General features: G+C 43.2%; 1 protein-coding gene across 1 annotated transcript in view; it reads right to left on the reverse strand.

The window, feature by feature from the left end:
* Positions 1-20,338, reverse strand: part of MYO5B (myosin VB) — a 373,786-nt gene that overhangs the window by 215,853 nt on the left and 137,595 nt on the right. Inside the window, exons 2-3 of the mRNA XM_058277683.2 lie at positions 16,650-16,760; positions 485-656 (exon numbers count right to left, since the gene is read on the reverse strand). Of these exons, the coding sequence (XP_058133666.1) occupies positions 485-656; positions 16,650-16,760 (283 nt within the window). The remainder of the gene's footprint in view (positions 1-484; positions 657-16,649; positions 16,761-20,338) is intronic.

The following is a 20,338-nucleotide window of genomic DNA, read 5'->3' on the forward strand; positions in this document are numbered from 1 at the left end:
AAATGAAGAAGCTGATGGGAAATTAAGAGAAAGCCAACATGGTAGAGAATTTCAATGCTTTTTGTTGGAATTAATTCAAATATTCATTAATTCAAATATCCATTAAGCACCATATCTGCATATAAGCAAGTGAAAGGGTCAGAGACAAAGGTAGCCCTTTAAAACCAAAGACAAAACCAGCCCAGGTATAAGTTCATAGAAGGGAGTGTTTGGTGGTGAGAGCGAGCAATGGGGCTTAGGGCATGGGGATGTATGTGCTTCTCGCAGAGATGTGATTAACACAACCATCCCACTGAGATGTAGGGCAGCCTCTGTAAGCCACATTCAGTGACTGCAAACTTTTCAAGGGTCTCAGATGAGAGGTACTTACAAGAGAGGGAATGAAATTAGAATTCTTAACCACGTGAATTTCATACGTAAAAGACTAAAGACTGCAAACATTTTCAAACACATGCAGTCAGTCAGGAGGCAGACCTCTACTTACCACAGTACGTGTAGATATGGTTTGACTCCAGGAAACGGACCTTTAAGTTGTGCAGAACCGCAGGCTCGTGTAGATAGCTAAGGGCAGTAAGGTCATTTTCTCCAACCAAGATATCTGGATTCCGCAAAAAGGGCAGCTGACCATTTTGGACATCCACCGGGTATTCCTGAATCTAAAGAAATGGAAACAAAAGACACAAAAAAGCACATTTATCCAACGCTTAGCCTATATTCAATGTCCGGTCTTGCTGACTAGGAATGCCCTCTGACCATGATCACACAGGATGAAGATAAAGCATATGTTTTAAAGGAAGGCAAATTGAAGGAAATACCTATGTGGTTGAAAGAGACCAGCCCAGTGGAAATTCTCCTGGTAACAGGACCCCGGTATAGCAAGATAAAAGACTGACACAACGGCTTCAAGAACACAAAGCGTTTCTTCTTAATGAAGAAATTCCTACTGAGTCTTTAATTCCAATTGCAACAGGTCCACTGTTCTATTGCCCAAAGCTGCTCTTTCTTCATACTCTCATCCCCATTAGCCAAGAGTCACTTTTTATTTGGATTATCTAGCAACTGATCAACTGCCATTCATGAGCACCCTCAAGATATGCCATTTGTACATCTATTTCTCCCCAACTTAACTGTGACCTCCTCTAGGGCAAAAATTCTAAAATACAACAGAGGCTGGAGGTACATGTGTAATCAGGAATATGATTACACATCTTAAGGTCGAATCTCAGGTGCAAAGTTTTTACCATTATATCCTTAGCATATAGCTTGGCCTATATAAGTACTCAAAAATGTCTGACAAGATTATAACTCTGGCTACATGCATTCACACATACAAATACACAAGTAATTTATTAAAAAGGTGGTGGTGGTATTTCTTAACATTTAAAGAGGATGTTGCAGTAGGCCCTGGCCACTGAAAGCCTGGGCATATGTGCTGGTGTCAGCCAGGGCTTCCATCCTGGTCCCACCCAGGCAGTGACTGAGGTAAAAGGAACAAGGTATTAGTCGCGCTGGACCACCGTGGGTGCACAATGCAATGTTATCTTAGCTCAAAAATTAGCTGTATGCCTGGCACTGCCAGCCTCATTGAGGACACTGACAGTGACTAGCTCAACTCCTCCAAGTCTGGGAAAAGCACTTGGTCCTGCTTCGATATGAATTACAGGTTTTTTAAGAAGCATTGATCAGGAAGCAGATGTGGCTCCCGTCTTCCATATAGGAAGTCCAGGGTTCATTGCCCAGGGCCTCTCGCTGAAGGCAAGCTGGCCCATGTGGCATGCTGCCCTGTGCAGGAGTGCCGCCCTGCACAGGAGTGCTGGCCCATGCAGAGAGCTGGTATAGCAAGATGACACAACAAAAAGAGACACAGAGGATACACAATAAAAGATGCAGCAGATCAGGGAGCTGAGGTGGCATAAAAGAATGATCACCTCTCTCCCTCTCTGGAAGGTCCCGGGATCGGGTCCCCAGAAGTATCTAATGAGAATACAACAGACACAGAAGAACACACAGAGAATGGACACAGACAGCAGATTAGGGTTTTTGTGGTCAGAGGAGAAAATGCAGTCCTACTAGGAGAAACAGACCTGGAAAAGGAGAGTGACACATCCCTCCAGCAACTATCTATTGAAGAAATCCTAGAACAAAGGGCAGAACAGCAGACCAAGCCGGGAGCAGAGAAGCTGAGAGTTTAGGCTCTTAAGGATCGGGTCTTGCCTTTCCTGGAGCAGAGGAATGAGTATTAAGTCTTTTGCTCAGAGCTATTGCTCTTGGGAAGCAAAGGCTGCCACGAAAATGAAACTGATATCCTAGGAAGCTCACATACTTGACCAGAGACTGTAAGGGTGGTGAAAGTCATTTTTATCTTGAATTTTTTCACATAGGCAACATGAAGAAATCATGTTGCTGTTTGTTTTTTTAAAAATAACAAATCACTGTTTCAAGAAACAATAACATGGACTCCTTTCTCATGTCACTGTGGAACCAGCAACTACTTCTTCATATTGCTCTCCTTCTCCCAAATAAGACTTTATAGGGGGTGTTCTTCATTTACCTATAAACAAAACATGGATCTCAAAAAAAAAAAGAGGATGCTCGTTGGATGCATGTTTTATCTCACTATTACACGAGAAGGTATTCATAAGAATCATCTGGGAAGCCTGCAAAAAGACAGCTTTCTGAGCCCAACTTCCAGAGCTCTGGGATGGGGCCTAGTAATCTGTTTTGTTTTGTTTTAAACAGCATGTAATTCTGAAACAAGTGGCCTATGGGTCTTGTTCTATGAAATAACTGTTCGATATAAGCCTTTTAAGTAATTCACTGAACACAGTCAATTTACTAATATAACATTCCCTATTTTTAAGAGAACATAAATATCAACATTGCTACCCTCCTTTTAAAGGAACTTATGTTACTAGCTCTTAAGGTATTCTACAAAGCCAACAATTAAAGTACTATGGTAACGGTGCTGAAATTGGCAGGCAAATGAAATATGATAGCAGATGCAGAAATAAAGGCAGGCATATGGAAATCACTGATAAAGTACATGATAAAGGTAAAATAAATGGTCAAAAGAAAATTTCAATTAATTATTTCCCCCAAATGGTTAGTTTTCCTACCACTATTAAGTGAGAGTTCTATTCTTACTCCCTTATACAAAAATAAATTTTAGATGGAACACATGTAAAAACTAAAAGTGAAAATAAAACTAATAAGAAATTAAGTAAATACTTATGAAATTTTGGAAGGAAGAACTCTTAAAGGATAATATAAAAGCCAGAACCATGTAAGAAAACACACATAGATTTGACTATTATTTAGTACTTTGTAACTATCATGAAACTCACCATATGCAAAGTCTTGTGGGAGAAAAGGATAGTGACTCTGCATTACATGATAGAATAATTTTAATAACTGAAATCAGAAAGAAAGACCAGGGCCCAGCTACGATCAAGATGGTAGAGTAAGACACTTCAGGGCTCTATCCCCCTAAAGCAGCTTTGAACAATGAGCAAAACTGGCAGAAACATCTTTCTCAAAGCTCTAGAAAACAGTAAAGGACTGCAGAAACAGAGCCAGCACCAAACGGAGAAAAAGTCTCCTTAAAACCTCTAGGATATCCTGGGGCTCTTGCTGGCCCCTCCCTCACCAGCCCAAACATCCAGCGTGGACTCCTGTGTATATCTGGCCCAGGCAATCTGGTGGTGGTCTGAGGGACTGAACTAAGACACTGGTTGCTTACTCAAACCCGCTGTCCCAGAACTTGACCTACACATAGAAGACAGCTCACAGAACTCTTAGAGGATGCTGTAGGAGAGCAGTCAAGTGATGGCCTGGGGCAAAGGTCTGCTGGTTGAAAGACACAGTGCAGTGCCCAGACCATAAGGAACGTTGTTTCCCACAAAGAGGGGACATTCATATCCACATAAAGAGGGGAATACCCAGGGCTACATGCACATGCCCAAGACAAGACCCGTGGGCAGAAAGGATCACAGAGGCCCCAAAGCTGTGCCTTGGAGCTATTTTCCAAACTCACTGTACAGATAAGCCCTGAAGGAGAGCACTAGCAAAGGTCAATATGCAAAGAACTGAGCAAGGTGTTCTCTTTTTTCCCCTTTTTCCTTTTCTTTTTTTTTTTTTTTTTATCTCCTGGCATACAAGGAAAGTTCTTTCATAGCACCAGTTGGATACCAGCTGAAGGAACAGATACCTCAGAACCTCAGAGTCTAAACTCAAGTGATAATAACTATCAAAATGTCCAGGTTTCAACAAAAAATTACAAAACATTCAAAGAAACAGGAAACAATGGCCCATGCAATGGATTAAACATTAGATTAAAACATTAGAAACCATTAATGAGGAGAACTGTATCTATGACATTACAAAGACTTAAAAAAAAAAAAAAAGGCCCTAAATATGCTCAGAGCTAAAGGAAATCATACACAAAGAACCAAAGGAAATCAGGGGCATAATAGATGAACACAAAGAAAATATCAACAGAGATGGAAAGTATGAAAAGGAACCAAACGAGAAACAGAAGATCACGGTAACAGAAATTAAACATTCCCGAGAGGATCTCAATAGCAGACTGAAAGTGGCAGAAAAAAGAATCAATGAACTTGAAGATAAGACCATTGAAATAATCCAATCTTAGAAACAGAAGGAAAAACAATGAAAAGTGAACAAAGCCTAAAGAACCTGTGGGATACCATTAAGCGTACCAATATACACATTGTTTGAATTCCCAGAAAAAGCAAGAGAGAAAGCAGAGAATATTCAAAGAAATAGTGCCTAAAAACTTTCCAAATTTAACATAAGACATGAATACACACATCCAAGATGCTCAATGAACTCCAAACAGGATAAAACCAAAAAGACCCACATCACAGCATGCTGTAATCAAACTGCCAAATGCCAAAGATAAAGAGAATTCTGAAGGTCACAAAAAAAGCAACACATCACAAACAAGAGAGCCTCAATAGATTAGTGCCACCTTCTCAGAAACCATGGAAGCAAGAAGGCAGTGGGAGGACATATTTAAAGTGCTGAAAGCAAAAACTGTCCATCAGGAATTGTACATCCAGCAAAGCTGTCTTTCAAACATGAGGGAGACATTAAGACATTCTCAGATAAACAAAAGTGGGGATGGGGGGAAGTGAGTGTAGCTCAGTGGTTGAGCACCTGCTTTGCATATACAAGGTCCTGGGTTCAATCCCCAGTACCTCCTTAAAAAAAAAAAAACAAGGCCACTAGACTGGCCCTATAAGAGATGCTAGAGGGTAATAAATAGCAGTGTGTGTGGGGGGGAGATGCCAGAGAGTTCTGCAGGTAGAAAGAAAAGGACAATAGATCAAAGTTATGGGAAGAAATAAAGATCTCCAGAAAGGGTAAAAACAGGGGTAAATGTAAGTGCCAATACTGTTGTATTTTTGGTTTGTTACTCCACTCTGTACCTCCTATAGGCTCTAAAAGGCAAATGCATAAAAACGTAAAGATAAATCAGTGATTTAGACTCAACATGTAAACCTGTAGTTTGTGACTAGAACTATATACAGGAGGAAGGATAGAAGAGTATAGTTACAGTGTTTATATACTATCGATGTTAGGTTGGTAACAAAGCAAACAATAATCTTAGAGATTTAGGATGTTAAATTTAAGCCCATAGTAACTGCAAAGAAAATACCAGAGAACATGCAAGCTCACAGAGGCAGAAATTAGAGTAAAGGTTGCCAGGGGTAGTGGACAGAGAGAATGGGGAAGTTAATACATAATAGGTAAAGGGTTTCTATTCAGGCAAATGAAAATATTTTAGTAACATAGGAGGAGTGCACTGAATATGCTTGGGAGTGGCTGACATGGGAAAGTTTATGTTGTACACATGTTCCCACAATAAAAAATAAAAGAAAAAGCAACCACAGAGACAATGACAATTAAATGCAATACATAATGCTGGATAAGATCTAACAAGGGAGGAGAGAAGGCTCAAAAGGATATTTTGGGACATATGGAGAAACTGGAACATAGACTGCAAGCTTTATATCAAGGGTAAATTTCTTGCACCTGATAACTGCACTTGAGGTAGATAATTTAGTGACCTCCTTTTTTCGGTACACAACCTATACTCAAGTGGTCAGAAAATGGGTTGATCAATACACAGACAGATGGACTGATAGACTGGCAGACAGAATGATACGGTGTGATGGGATGTTAGAATCGGTGGATCTAGTTACCTGTAAGGATAGGGATATGCTGGAGTTCTCTGTTGGGTTTGTTTTTTTGTTTGTTTTTTTTTTACTATCCTGCGGGTTTCAAAGAACTACAAATGTAAAATTTAAAAGATGATCAATAAACCATTAGAAAATTGTGCACAGAACACAAATCACAAAATAAGAACTACAAATGGACAACATATGAAAAACTGTTCAACTTCACCAGTAACCAAAGAGATGAAAATAAATATTAGCACTAATATTACCCATCAGAGAAGCAAAAAATAATAAAACTGACAAAATGAACAAGGAAGGGTGTGGACAAATGAGTATACTGCTTGTAGATTGGTTCAAACTACCTGGAGGCCAGCCGGCAACATATATTCAGAATTGTTTAAAGAACTGTAATAAGGCAGTTGTAGGTTTACAGAGAAATCATGCAAAAGGTACGGAGGTCCCATGTTACACACACCCCCACAGTGAGCACGCGCATACACAATTTTCCCTATCAACATTTTGCATTAGTGCGGTACATTTGCTGCAACTGATGAAACAAAATTATAATTATATTGTTAACACTAGTCTGTAGTTTACATTAGGGTTCACTCTGTTGTTAGTTCCATGGATTTTTCTTGTGGTAACATACAGGCGAACTAAAATCATTTTAACCACTTTCAAGTATGTTCAGAGTTTTCCAAGAATACATTCTTCTTTCTCATTTTCAAGAGATAATCTTACAGATGCACAAAGATATGGACTCGATGAAGCTATAGCGATAGTAAATCATAATACAGACCTATATTTACTGTCAGACAACTACCCACAACATTCTGCTGTATTTAAAATTTCATAAAATGAGGGAAGCAGACTTGGCACAGTGGTTAGGGCGTCCGTCTAACACATGGGAGGTCCATGGTTCAAACCCCGGGGCCTCCTTGACCCATGTGGAGCTCGCCCACACGCAGTGCTGATGCGCGCAAGGAGTGCCCTGCCATGCAAAGGTGTCCCCCACGTAGGGGAGCCCCATGCGCAAGGAGTGCACCCCGTAAAGAGAGCTGCCCAGTGCGAAAGAAAGTGCAGCCTGCCCAGGAATGGTGCCGCACACACAGAGAGCTGATGCAACAAGATGATGCAACAACAAAGAGACACAGATTCCCGTGCTGCTGACAACAACAGAAGTGGATAAAGAAGAACATGTAGCAAATAAACACAGAGAACAGACAACTGGGGCGGCAACAGTGGGGGGGGGGAAGGGGAGAGAAATAAATAAATCTTAAAAAAAAAATTTCATAAAATGAGATATATGATTCCATTTAACATTGCATATTAAAGTCTGCCCAGAATATTGTCTCCACAGATATCAAGGGATATCTACATTAGTAAAGTTTTATTTGTACAGTTTCCCGTAGTTTGTTTTTTCTGTTCTTACAATAATCAAAGTTCTTTTCTTTCTGTGAAAAACTCTTTCTATTAACCTTCCCTGTGCAGGAGACCAGTAAACTACTAAGAAGATTCAGACAAAACTTCCACAAGGTAGGAACAAGAGAAACGGACAGTGCTGAGACTGGATTTCTATTTCATTAAATTCTAGAGGTGGCAGCCTGCTTCACGTCCCACAGTGTTAGCAGTATGACTGGGACTATGAAAGGACCTTCTCTGAGCCACTCGCAAGGTTTCCAGATGGATGTCGCTTGGGCCCTTAAAAGTCTGCTGCCCTGTCTCTCCCTCGTGGCTCTCCACCCAGCCCCAGTGAGCAGCACAGGTAGTCAGGTGTAGAGCCACAGAGCTCCCCTAGCGCAAAACCTTTTTTTCCCCCCTTTGGATTTGAAAGCTGGAACCTAAGCCCTGGGTCGTTAAACCCAGAGAGAGCAATGCTGACTTTATCTCTTTTCTTACCTCAATCTCCTCTCACCTCTCTCCTAAACCTGTGGAGAGAAACGCATATGCAATTTTGTGAAACAGGGTCCACCAATTACCTAGTGGTATTGGTTACAGTAAAATTGATAAGGAGTAAAAATGCCCAGAGCAGCAGAAAAGAGGTTAAGAGCTGCAAGCTCAGCATTCAAAGCTACAGACTTCTTGGTGCGTGTGTGTGCAACAAGAGGGAAGGGGGAGAGGCTTAAGTGCAGATATTTCTTCCCTAACAGGGCTTTTATTTTAACATTACTGCTAGTGCTGAACATTTTTAGCTAACTGGGTTTCATGTGAAAACTAAGTTTATGACATTTAGCAGGGGCCATGAACTTTCTGGCACAAAAGCATTACTTTATAATAACCGGACCTTGGAGATGAGAGGAAGCTGAATGTTGATACCCATCACAAAGTTAACACTCAGTTACCTACCCACAATGGACCTCAGTCCCCTCCCTATAGAAGAAAGGGGCACAGGGTAGAGGATTGATCTATACCTGCGCTCACCAATAGGGTAGACACCAGCCACAGGAGGCTGTTTCAATAAAATTAAATACAGTGAAAACTGTGGCTCCCCAGTCATGCTAGCCACATTCTAATGCCCAAGAGCCATACATGGCTAGTGACCACCATAATGGACAGCACAGATATAAAACATTCCATCAGAGCAGGCAGTTCTATTGGACGGTGCTGGTCTACATTGCTCTAAATTCTTTGCCTATGATTCTACATTACTTAGCAGGTACTGAAAAATACTGGCTGAACTAAGTAATAATTCATGACTTTTCTCATACCTAAAATTGTGTCCACATTGCATGATATAATAAATAGCAAGAGGATAATTATTTTTAAAAACATGAAACTGTGCAACAACTACCACATAGGTTTGGAACTAGTAATAATCCTATATGGTGGAGACAATAGGAGAAAGAAGTTGGCTTTATCTACCCACACAGCCAGAACACCTAGAGAAAGGATAAGCTAGTAAAACAGATTTACCAGCTGGCAAGCTAGCAACATTAGAGCAACATAAAAATATAGAGTCCAAGTTAATCTTTTGACTTCATTTTACTGCAGGGAAAATGAATTACACCTCTTGTTAGAATGCTGGGAGTCCCAGTTTAACTGTTAACTTGGTATATTTCAGCAATGGAGAATCCAGACCATTTCCTTTAGAGTTTAAACCAGTTTCTCAACCTCAGCACTACCAACATTCGGGGCCAGATACTTTTTTGTCAGGACTGTCCCGTGCATTGTAGGATGTTTAACAGCCTCTCCAGCTTCTGCCTACTAGAGGCCAGGAGAAATCCACCCACTTGCCCCTAGGTAGGATAACCAAAAATGTCTCTAGACATGGCCAAATGTCACTTGGGGGGCAAAAACCACACTTGGTTGAGAACCTGGCTTAACCAAACAGAACAACTATAGAGTCACTTTGAGGACAGAGGCATTCTGGATTTATACCTTCCTTTGTGGAAATAAAAAGGAATGGCACCAATACTGAGAACAATTCAGCTAAAAAGGGGGAAAAGAAGGAACACTTGTGGAAAGCCCATATGCCCGTCACTGTGCAAGATGTTTCTACTGCATTACTTCATTTAATTCTCACAGAGACTTGGTGACATAAGTAGTACTATCATTCCCAATTTACAGACAAGAACACAACCTCAGAGAAGCTAAGCAAGCCGCCAAACACACAGTAACTGTAAGAACTGGAAATTAATCCCTCAAGAACCATGTGGGTTAGGTGCTGTCATTGTACCCAAGTTAAAGATTTGGAAATTGAGGCTTAGAGTGACTAATTTGCCCAAGTTCACAGAACTATAAAGTGTTCCAGGACCCAGGCATATCTGACTTTAAAAAGCCCAAGCTCTTCATCTTTAAGTTACCTCAGTGGTTCCCAACCAAGGATGACTTTGTTCTTATGAGAAACAACTAGGGAAACGGACTTTGGCCCAGTGGTTAGGGCGTCCGTCTACCACATGGGAGGTCCGCGGTTCAAGCCCCGGGCCTCCTTGACCCATGTGGAGCTGGCCCATGCGCAGTGCTGATGCGCGCAAGGAGTGCCGTGCCACGCAGGGGTGTCCCCCGCGTAGGGGAGCCCCACGCGCAAGGAGTGCACCCATAAGGAGAGCCGCCCAGCGCGAAGAAGGGAGCAGCCTGCCCGAGGAATGGCGCCGCCCACACTTCCCGTGCCGCTGACGACAACAGAAGCGGACAAAAGAAAAAACAAGACGCAGCAAAAAGACACAGAAAACAGACAACCAGGGGAGGGGAGGGGAATTAAATAAAAAAATAAAAAAATAAAAAAAATAAATAAATCTTTAAAAAAAAAAAAAAAAGAGAAACAACTGGTGCTGTCTGGAAACATTTCTGTCACAACTGGGGTGGGGTTCCCCTGGAATCTGGTGGATAGAGGCCAGGGATACTGCTAAGCATCCTACAATGCACAGGATGCAACAAAGAATCATCTGGCCCAAAATGTCAGTAGGTCTGGGGTGAAAACCCTGAGTTACATTATTCTAATCCTTAGAATGAATAGAAGCTAATGCTCAGGTTTCCAAGTTTCAGGAAACCTTTTCTGTTATAAAAATAACCTAGGATCAGAGACCATGAGAATCTAAGCAGACACACAGAGGAGCTGCATTGGTACACCCTTCATAGGAGGAACCTGGAAGACTTCAGAATTCCTGGAAGGCACCTGGCTACCCTTCCCCTGCCTCCCCCAGGTGCCCGAGGCTGCCTCACCCATCTGTAAGCAGAAGCATCCCAGCAAAAAACAGCCTGATAGAAGAGCCCCTGAGTCCAGGAGGGTAACAGAATAATGAAAATAAGCAAGCAGAACTTTAGAGTAATCAAACTCACCTCCACCAAGAAGCTTTACTGACACCACAAAAGTTATTACCAAATTCAAGTTCTCTGGTTTGGCCAAATGTGTGCCCAACCAGTTCTCTTTTTGTCTTTTTTTTTTAATCCTTAAGTGTATTTTTTTTAATTTATTTTATTTCTCTCCCCTTCACCCCTCCCCCACCCCAGTTGTCTGTTCTCTGTGTCCATTTGCTGCAAGTTCTTTTTTTTTTTTTTGTCTGCTTCTGTTGTTATCAGCGGCACGGGAATCTGTGTCTCTTTGTTGTTGCATCTTCTTGCTGCGTCCGCTCTCCGTGTGGGTGGCGCCATACCTGGGCAGGCTGAACTTCTTTCACGCTGGGCGGCTCTCCTTACGGGGTGCACTCCTTGTGCATGGGGCTCCCCTACGTGGGGGGGCTCCCCTACGTGGGGGACACCCCTGCGTGGCAGGGCACTCCTTGCACACATCAGCACTGCGTGTGGACCAGCTCCACACGGGTCAAGGGGGCCCGGGGTTTGAACCACGGACCTCCCAAATGTGGTAGACGGACGCCCTAACCACTGAGCCAAGTCCGCCGCCCAATCAGCTCTTAATCTGCAACAAAGTGATAAGTGCTTTGTGGAGTTCTCAAAGTGTATGGTCTGAGTGCAGCCATATGCAAGGACAGCAGTTCCAGTTCTTCTATAGACCTGAGCAAAAGGGCCTCTTCTCTGGACTATGTGTTTTAGAGGGCTCCAAATATCACCAGTGCAAAATACAGGCTCATTAAAGTTAAATGGGTACTTCTGTCACTTGGGATCAGTGTTCAGTGCCGACACAATGCTATCTGCAACCCTCAACATCGATCTTTGTGACTAATGCCTTCTGGCTCCAGGGAAATGCTTCTCAGCCCCTCTTGCCCTATGGCATCAAAATAAAAGGCAGATGCACCTTGAAGACTCCTGAGTTATAACATTGCCAATGTCAGAGACAGGCACTACTTTGGAGTGTGGGGAGGAATTAGGCAGCAAAGATGCTTAGGTCAAACAAAAGATGAATGAACATGCCAATCCTTCCTTTCAGACAGCACACATGCAAAAGATTCATATGTAATGAAATAGTTTCCCAGTTACGCCAAGTGTCCATTTCCTCGCTTCTCCACATGTTCTAACTGTAGTTCCAGGGTGCTCGTAATTATAATTAACACAAATTTTGTAACCATTGCAACTGATGGATGAGAAACACTGTGCAATAATCGCCAATTCACATTGCTCTTAAATTTGTTTACACATATGTATAGGTATAATATGCCAAAAGCAAAGTAGTAAAAATCTTTACATTGGCAATGAAATGGATACTGAACAGTCAAGTTGTAAATAACTTTTTAAAACATTAAATGTCAAATCTTCAAAAAAAAATTTCAGAGTGACAAATAATTTATTTAAAATATACCTTAAACAGATGCAGGCTTACTTTTCTTTTCTTTCTTTTTTTTTTTTAAGATTTTTTATTTATTTATCTCTCCCTACCCCTTCATTGTCTGTACTTGCTGTGTCTGTTTGTCTTCTTTCTTTAGGAGGCACCAGGAATTGAACCTGGGACCTCCAGTGTGGGAGGAGGCTAATGGCTTAAGCCACCTCCATTCCCTGTTCTGTTGTGTCTTCCATGTTTTTCCTCTCGTGTCTCTTGTTGCATCATTTTGTGTTGCGCCAGCTCGCTGTCTTCTCTAGGAGGCACTGGGAACCGAACCACAGACCTCCCATGTAATTGGCAGGAGACCAACTGCTTCCGCCACATCCACTTCCCAGAGGCTTACATTTATACTCTAGCTCTGGCCCCGCGAATGCTAGGGTAGGCTTGGATATGTGGAGACACTGGGAGAGCATGTTACTGTGTTAAAGCCCGCATGTTCCCGTATCTTCTTCCCACTCACAAACACTGGAATCAGGGTCCTGCACACGGGGAGGACTCAGCACCAGCCTGGCTGGACACTGAATACAAACTTGGATTAGAAAACTTAAAGGGAAGCCATGGAAATGGGGACAGTTTTCTCTGCCACTAGAGGGCAGAAGCTGAGCAGTTTATAAGGGAGGGGGGAAACACAGGAGAGAAAAGTTGTCAGATATCCAATTCCATTCCCAGGCTAAGCATGGGAAAGCTACATTTATCACTAGGATTTGAATACATTGAAATGCTTGATTCAATTTAAAAACAGATAATGCATAGTGGGTGCAGGGTTTCCATTTTGGGTGATGGGAAATTTCTGGTAATGGATGGTGGTGAGGGTAGCACAACATTGTAAATGTGATTAATCCTACTGAATTGTATACTTGGAAGTGGTTGAGATGGGAAAGTTTATGTTGTGTAAGTTTCTGCAATTTAAAAATAAAGAAAAGTTAAAATTGAAAATGATGTGATGAAATGCAATACATGACCTGGGACTGGATCTATCAATGGAGATGAAAATGTCCAAAAGGACATTACTGGGACATAAGAAAAAAATCAGAATATAGATTATAAATTTTTATCAATGTTGTATAAGCTTTATATCAGTGTTTAACATGGTAACTACACTTAAGGGAATAGCCTTGTTCTTAGAAAATGTACATGGCAGTATTTAGTGTTCAAGGAACATGACATACACAGACTACTATCAAGGGCTTAGAAAATTAAGAGAATGATATGGGGAAACGGACTTTGGCCCAGTGGTTAGGGCGTCCGTCTACCACATGGGAGGCCCGCAGTTCAAGCCCCGGGCCTCCTTGACCCGTGTGGAGCTGGCCCATGCACAGTGCTAATGCGTGCAAGGAGTGCCGTGCCACACAGGGGTGTCCCCCGCGTAGGGGAGCCCCACGCGCAAGGAGTGCACCCATAAGGAGAGCCACCCAGCACAAAGGAGGGAGCAGCCTACCGAGGAATAGCACCGCCCACACTTCCCGTGCCGCTGACAACAACAGAAGCGGACAAAGAAACAAGACGCAGCAAAAAGACACAGAAAACAGACAACCGGGGGAGGGGAGGGGAATTAAATAAATAAAAATAAATCTTTAAAAAAAAAAGAGAGAGAGAATGATATGGAAAATATGGAAAATGTGGCAAAATATTTAAAAGTTGGTTGATCTGGGTATCTAGGTCATAGGAGGGGTATGTTGGCATTCTTGGTATGGGTTTTGTATTATTTTGCTACTATCCTGTAAGCATGGAAGTATTTGTGCTAAGGGTTGGCCCACCTAGGTACCTTGTGCCCAACATAGCTGCGGAGAGAAAAAGGTAGAAGGTATATCCTCCCTAACCCCCAAGAAGTTTATCACCTTCTCATTGGCTTAAACATAAAACATGAGACGCCTGACTACCTTGAACAGAGGGGACAGGTTAGGAGTAAGGTGGGAGATGCTGCCAAACCTAGGGGCTAGAAACCTCATTGCTGTTCCATACAAAAATCAGATTTATTCGATCCTTTGCCACTTTGGTAAAATGCACAGTATTTGACTTCAGGGGGAGGAAGCAGAGTGTTAGGGGAAAGAGATTGCCAGGGTGGATTTTCTAGCCAGCCTGGTATATCAAAGATTGTTTCCGTTTCCAAAGAGACTCTGCAAGCATCCCAAGTCCAGCCATCTAACTCTTGTACTCCTGTCCCTGTCCCTGCATCTCTCCTGATGACAGCTCAGAGCCGGCTGTGGACACACAGCAGTCCATGAGCAACCTGGGCAGGCTTGGATGTGGACCACCCATTATTTCTCAAGAGCTTCCACTCTCCAGCCTCAGGTTTCCCTTCGATTACATGCTGTCTGATCTAGAAGCAGGGAAAGGAGGAGACAGGCCCTGGGCAGCTGCAGGATTAGTCATGTGGGGCTAAATTCCTTTTCAGCCGGGGAGGCAAGCATCTGCTCTGTTTTAGCAACAAGGCAGATCTTTCCTTACTACCTCCCTACAGTTCTTTAAAAACACCCCACCCACTGAAAAGATCAAATGAAATGAAATCTGTTGGAGTGAGAAGATATGTCATTCAACCGGGTGAACTAATTTCATTTTGTTTAAGGCGTGGGGTAGGAAATTATTCCACATGGTAAACATGATTCCTTCTGTTGAGCATTTTGTTTCTCCCCTCAAAGCTAAGCGGAGGCTGGCAAGGGCTCCCTGCCAGAAAGAAGCAGTGAGGAACCCCACCCCCACCCCTTACACTCCTGGTACAACCAGATCTAACAAATTACTTCCCAGTTTTACCAACGGAGATGCTCGTGTTGACACGAAACAGCAGTAAGCAGTAGGAGGGTGCACAACCTTCCTTCTAATCACCAAGTTCATCACCAGTCATGGTAGGCACTACCTGAGCCAACAAGGCCCATTTCTCCAGCAGATCATTACCATCTAGAAAGGGAGACAAGACCAAAATGCCTGGAAGAATTAGCAACAAGGCAGAATGTGCCAAAGGTTAGGTATGTGGCACAAACTCCCAGTGCCACTGGGTTTAGAGGGAGGCGATAAATTATCCAGCCAAACCCATCCCCCTGCACTTCTCACATTGAACCCACTCCAAAGTACATTCTTGATCTCTTCCCACCACCTCCTTCAAAACTGATTTCTCTCTGGATCTCCCCCTGGTAAACCCTGTGTGAACAGGCTCTGCCTACAGCCTCATCGCAGGACCCCCGCTCCTTCCCCACAGCTCTGGGACACGCTGGCCTCCTTTCCACCCAACACACCCCAGGAAGCACGCCAGGCTTTTGTGCACACAGCTCCTGACTGGACCTCTCTTCACTCCTGGCCCACTCCCCAAACCCTGAAGTCTCCAGTGGCTGCTTCCTTTCCACAGCCTCCTCAGCAGGCCCCACCTCACTCAACACCCTTCCCTCAGGAGTTTCCTTCCCTGCACCTTGTCCATTTCCTTCCCCGCCTACTGCAATTCCTCACTTCCGCACTGAGCTCCCTCGAGCAGCAGGGCTGTCCATCCTTTTCCCCATCACCCAGCACAGTGCACGAACAAGCATTCCTGTATTTGTGAAAGGCACAAATCAGCGTGGGGGGGGGGGGGTGGGGAGGAGCACAAAAGGCTCACGAAAAGGGATGCTGAATCAGACCTTTAAGAAAGTTTATAAAAACTCATAGTTACTATCTCGTCTTCCTTCCGAGTGAAATGACCTGAAAGTCACCTAATGAAAAGAATTTTTGCAGCAGCTGCCACATACCAGTGCTTACATGCCAGGCACTATTGAAAGAACTTTCCATGCATTCAACTCAATTCTCAAAACAGTTGTAGACGAACTATCATTCCCATTTTACGATGAAGTATCTGGCCCAGGGAATTTAACTCCCCAACATCACAAAGCTAGTAATGGCCAAGCCAGGGTCAACCCAGGCAGTCTGGCTCCAGAGCCTGTGCTCCAACCGCTGTATGGTGCACTGCCTGTCTCATGTAGTAGCTTCCCTCCCCTCAGCTCCCCTCCCACTCATGCCTCATCCCCTGGAGGAACACCTCCTGTTCCCTCCACTCCAATGACATATTGCCTCACCCACCCATGACCTGCTAGCTGCCAGGCTCCTGTTAGCTGAGTATTTCACGTCACATCTATAGAGCCACGTTACAGTTTAGCGCTTTCTCATACATATTCACTCAACAACAACAAAGATTCCAGGGTCTCAGAGGCTTTACCCTCCAGAGAAAACTCAGGCCCGAAATGTATCATCTAGTCCCATTCACCACTTACAGTTTCATCTTCAAATTTGAGCTGGAGGCTCTTCTCCCCCTCCTTGTAGTCCTTGGTTAATTCAGCTGAGCGCCACACTTCATCAGGATCAGGGATCCAGACCCTCGTGTACTGAAAGATCAAAATAGAAGAAATTTAGATCCAAATGAAGCTTCCAGACTTCTAAATATGTGTCACTAGCTATGAAGGGTGGTACAGGAGAACTTTTAAAGCTATGTGGACACAGCTACCCCTCTTCTCTTTTCAAGACACTAAGTGACCTAACACCATGATAACTGGAAATAACTTACAGGATTAGTAAACACAGGCGCCTAAGAGAATATCACAGATCAGTGAAATGAAAGATCTACCACAGGGACTGCCAAGCCCGCCTTCGGTGAGCTCCATCAGAGTGTGCGCCTTTATCTCAAAGGGGGTGCCAGACAGCAATGTCAGGAAATGCCCAGAGTGCTACAAGCCACTAAATAAACGTGAAAGCCAATGAGACAGCATAGCAAATCTCCAAAACTTGGGAATCACTGCTCTGATAGTCTGCATTCAGGGACAAAGCCAGTTTCCTGCAAAGTGAAAGAAAGATGTCAGCAAAGAGAAAGCATATTTAAGAATCCCTGATTGTCAGCAAACTCCTTGATTCATGTGTGCATTCTTTAAACCACAAACAGACCCAAAAGTCAACCTTCCCCAGGTGCTACTCTGATTTCTAGACAAAGTCATTAAATTGGCCAAGTTCTACCAGGGTATGTGAAGCACGGAGGGTCCCTCCATGGTTTGTCCAATGCATTTTCAATGTAATTCAGGGTTATTCAGCCCTGATGACACATTAGGATCACCTGGGAAGCTTCAAAAATACCAATTCTAGGTTCCACCTCAGACCACCTGAATCAGAACCTGCTCCAGAGGTAGGCCTAATGTGCTGCCAGGTGTGACATGCTACATGGCAGCCTCTGGATCTGTGGCTGTCACTCCAAGTATCCCCCTCCTTATAGCTGTCATTCTGAGTTTTCATTTCCTATGTATGCTATTGCCATGGGACCGATGACTGCCAAGTATACACACAGTCTAGTCTTACTGAGTTAATTGTAGTGAATAGAATAGTCTTAGTGAACCTCAAATAATCCATCTCAGTGGTAGAGCAACAGCCCCAAGCACAGCCCCAAAGCTAGTAAGTTGCCTGAGCACCAGCAGCCAGTTGTATTTATCTTGGTCCTACTCTCCAGGGTTTTCCTCCAGGTGGTCACTGGCTTTTTTAGAAGCAAAATCTTGCAATACTTGGTCTCTAATTCAGTACTGAGCAGTGAAAGTCAAGGTTCAGAACAATAATGGGAAAGCAAGCATGGACAAATTGGCATCTTTGGCATCCCAGCTCAAGATACAAAGCCAAAGTCATTTGCTTTTGTTATTAAAAAGAAAGAAGTTCACAGAACTTTAACCTTCTTTCAGCCTCTGAGCCTTCCATGGCTTTACACTTGTATTGCATCTTTATAGGAAGATACTATAGGGCTTTACAGTAAGACAAAGAGCTTTAGAGTATCTGAAAGCTTTACAGTAAGATACTAAGAATGTGCTGAGCCATCTCCAGGGCAAACTCTTTGCTGACCTCAACTGTCCATCTTTCTTCTCCCCTCAAGTGTTCTGACTTGTCTTCCCTGCTGTCATGTAAGCCCAGCACTCACCCACCTGCAGTGACCTTGATGATCCTGTCCCTAAGCTCCAGGTAAGTGACCTTTCCTCAGTCTCACTACAGTTCTCTCTCTCTATTCTGAGTTATGCTCCTGGGACTTCTCTAGGCAGATGAAGTACAGCTCACTTAGAAATTTTACTCAAAGCAAACTCTCCGCTCAGTGTAAAGAATGGCTCAAGGTGATAGTGACAAAGAACTGAGAGAGAAATGGGGAAAATCCCAAAAGACTGGGTGGAGATATTGTATGGACATCATCGGCCGTGTAACGTACTGAAAAGCAAGCAGCTGAGTTCCAGCTCAGCAGAGAAGCCTCTCACCTCTACCCTGCCATCCACAGGCTGCCGCTCGGGCAGATAGTGATATCCTCCATGGGGAATGGCACTGCTAGGCATTACCTCTGTTTAATTCTTACTCTGGGAGGATCCTTTTATCTTTCTACTTACATAAGTTTCTTCTCTCTAAAACTGGCTTCTGTATTTCCCATACCCACCAAACCTAGCACATTAGGGCACAGTTTAGTTCTTTGCTATTTAAAGTGAGGACTCTCAGCATCACCATCACCTGGCAGCTTGTTAAAAAGAATCTCAGCCCCACCCAGACCCACTGAATCAGGCTCTGCTTACCCGACTACCTTGCTGTTTGTTACTACAAAATGATCTCTCACTTCCATGCCTTTGTCCTGGGTCAGCAAACCACAGCTGTGGGACAAATCTGGTGTCCCACCTGTTCTTGTCGGGCCCATGAGCTAAGACTGGTTTTCAAAGGTTTAAATAGTTGTGGGGGAAAAAAAAGCAAAAGAATATTTCATGATATGTGAAAACTATATGAAAGTCAAGTTTCAATGCCCATAAATAAAGTTTTATTGGAGTACAGCCATGCTCATTCATTTATTTACATATTATCTATGGCTGCTTTCACTACAAAGGCAGAGTTGAGTAGTTATGACAGACCATATGATCTGAAAACCTATAATATTTACTACCTGGCCCTTCATGGAAAATATTTGCCAACCTCTGCCTTCACACAAGCTGCTTCCTTGGTCCAGAAGGACCTGTCCCAACTTACCTGGTAAGAGTCTGAGTTCTAGCACCACCTCCTCGTTGATGAGCACTCCTCTCCCTATCCCCTGAAGAGTTACCCCTTCTCAATACTGTGTGCTGCCATAATAAATTCATCCTGACTAACTTTCTTCCTGGTTTTGCAGACAATTCTTTCATGTCAGCTTCTCACTTCTGCAAAGATTTTTCAGATACACTATTGTGCATCTTCGTATCACCAAGATCTAGAACAACCCTGGCACATAGAAGATGCTCACTAAGGGTTCACTGAACACAGGAATCAGTGAACACAGAATGCATATTTAAAGAGCACCTGGTTTATGTGTATAACACAGATTAACACTATGGGGGATACAAATGTGAAAATGTACTCCCTGATCATAGAATCTAGTTGGGGAGATAATTCCCACAAAAACATCTTCTCTAAGGGGTAATGTGACCTGTTTCTAAGGAAAGGAAAGTAACAGCTATTCAGTGGGGGAAGATGGAAGGGGAAGAAGGGTGGGTAACAAGTTAATGCCAACTTTGAGAGGAAGTATTGGCCAAATTCTTTTATAACTTTTAAAGGGATAGTGTGTATGCAGATCTGATCAAACTTTAGTCTCAAATCCGTAAACATTTCAGCACCTACTATGTGCTAGTAAACTCATAACGCTGTGCAAACACTACCCATCTTCACAACAAAGAGACATCTCAACATGCACTGAGATTATAGCAGTTCATTATTAAGCCAGATGGAAGTAAACCCTCCTGACACTGCAGGATGTTAGACATCAAGAACCGGAACTTCTACTTCCTGCCTCCTCACCTTTACCCTCTTCTCATGGATTCTCAACCTGGCCATGAGGAGGTGTATTTACCCATCATTGCACATAACAGCACTTGGTAAGAGTTTCAGGACTTCCAAAGGTAATTTGAACCATAATGGAATTGTGTCTTGAGTGCTGACT

This window comes from Dasypus novemcinctus, chromosome 16, assembly GCF_030445035.2.
Source record: "Dasypus novemcinctus isolate mDasNov1 chromosome 16, mDasNov1.1.hap2, whole genome shotgun sequence".
NCBI lineage: Eukaryota > Metazoa > Chordata > Mammalia > Cingulata > Dasypodidae > Dasypus > Dasypus novemcinctus.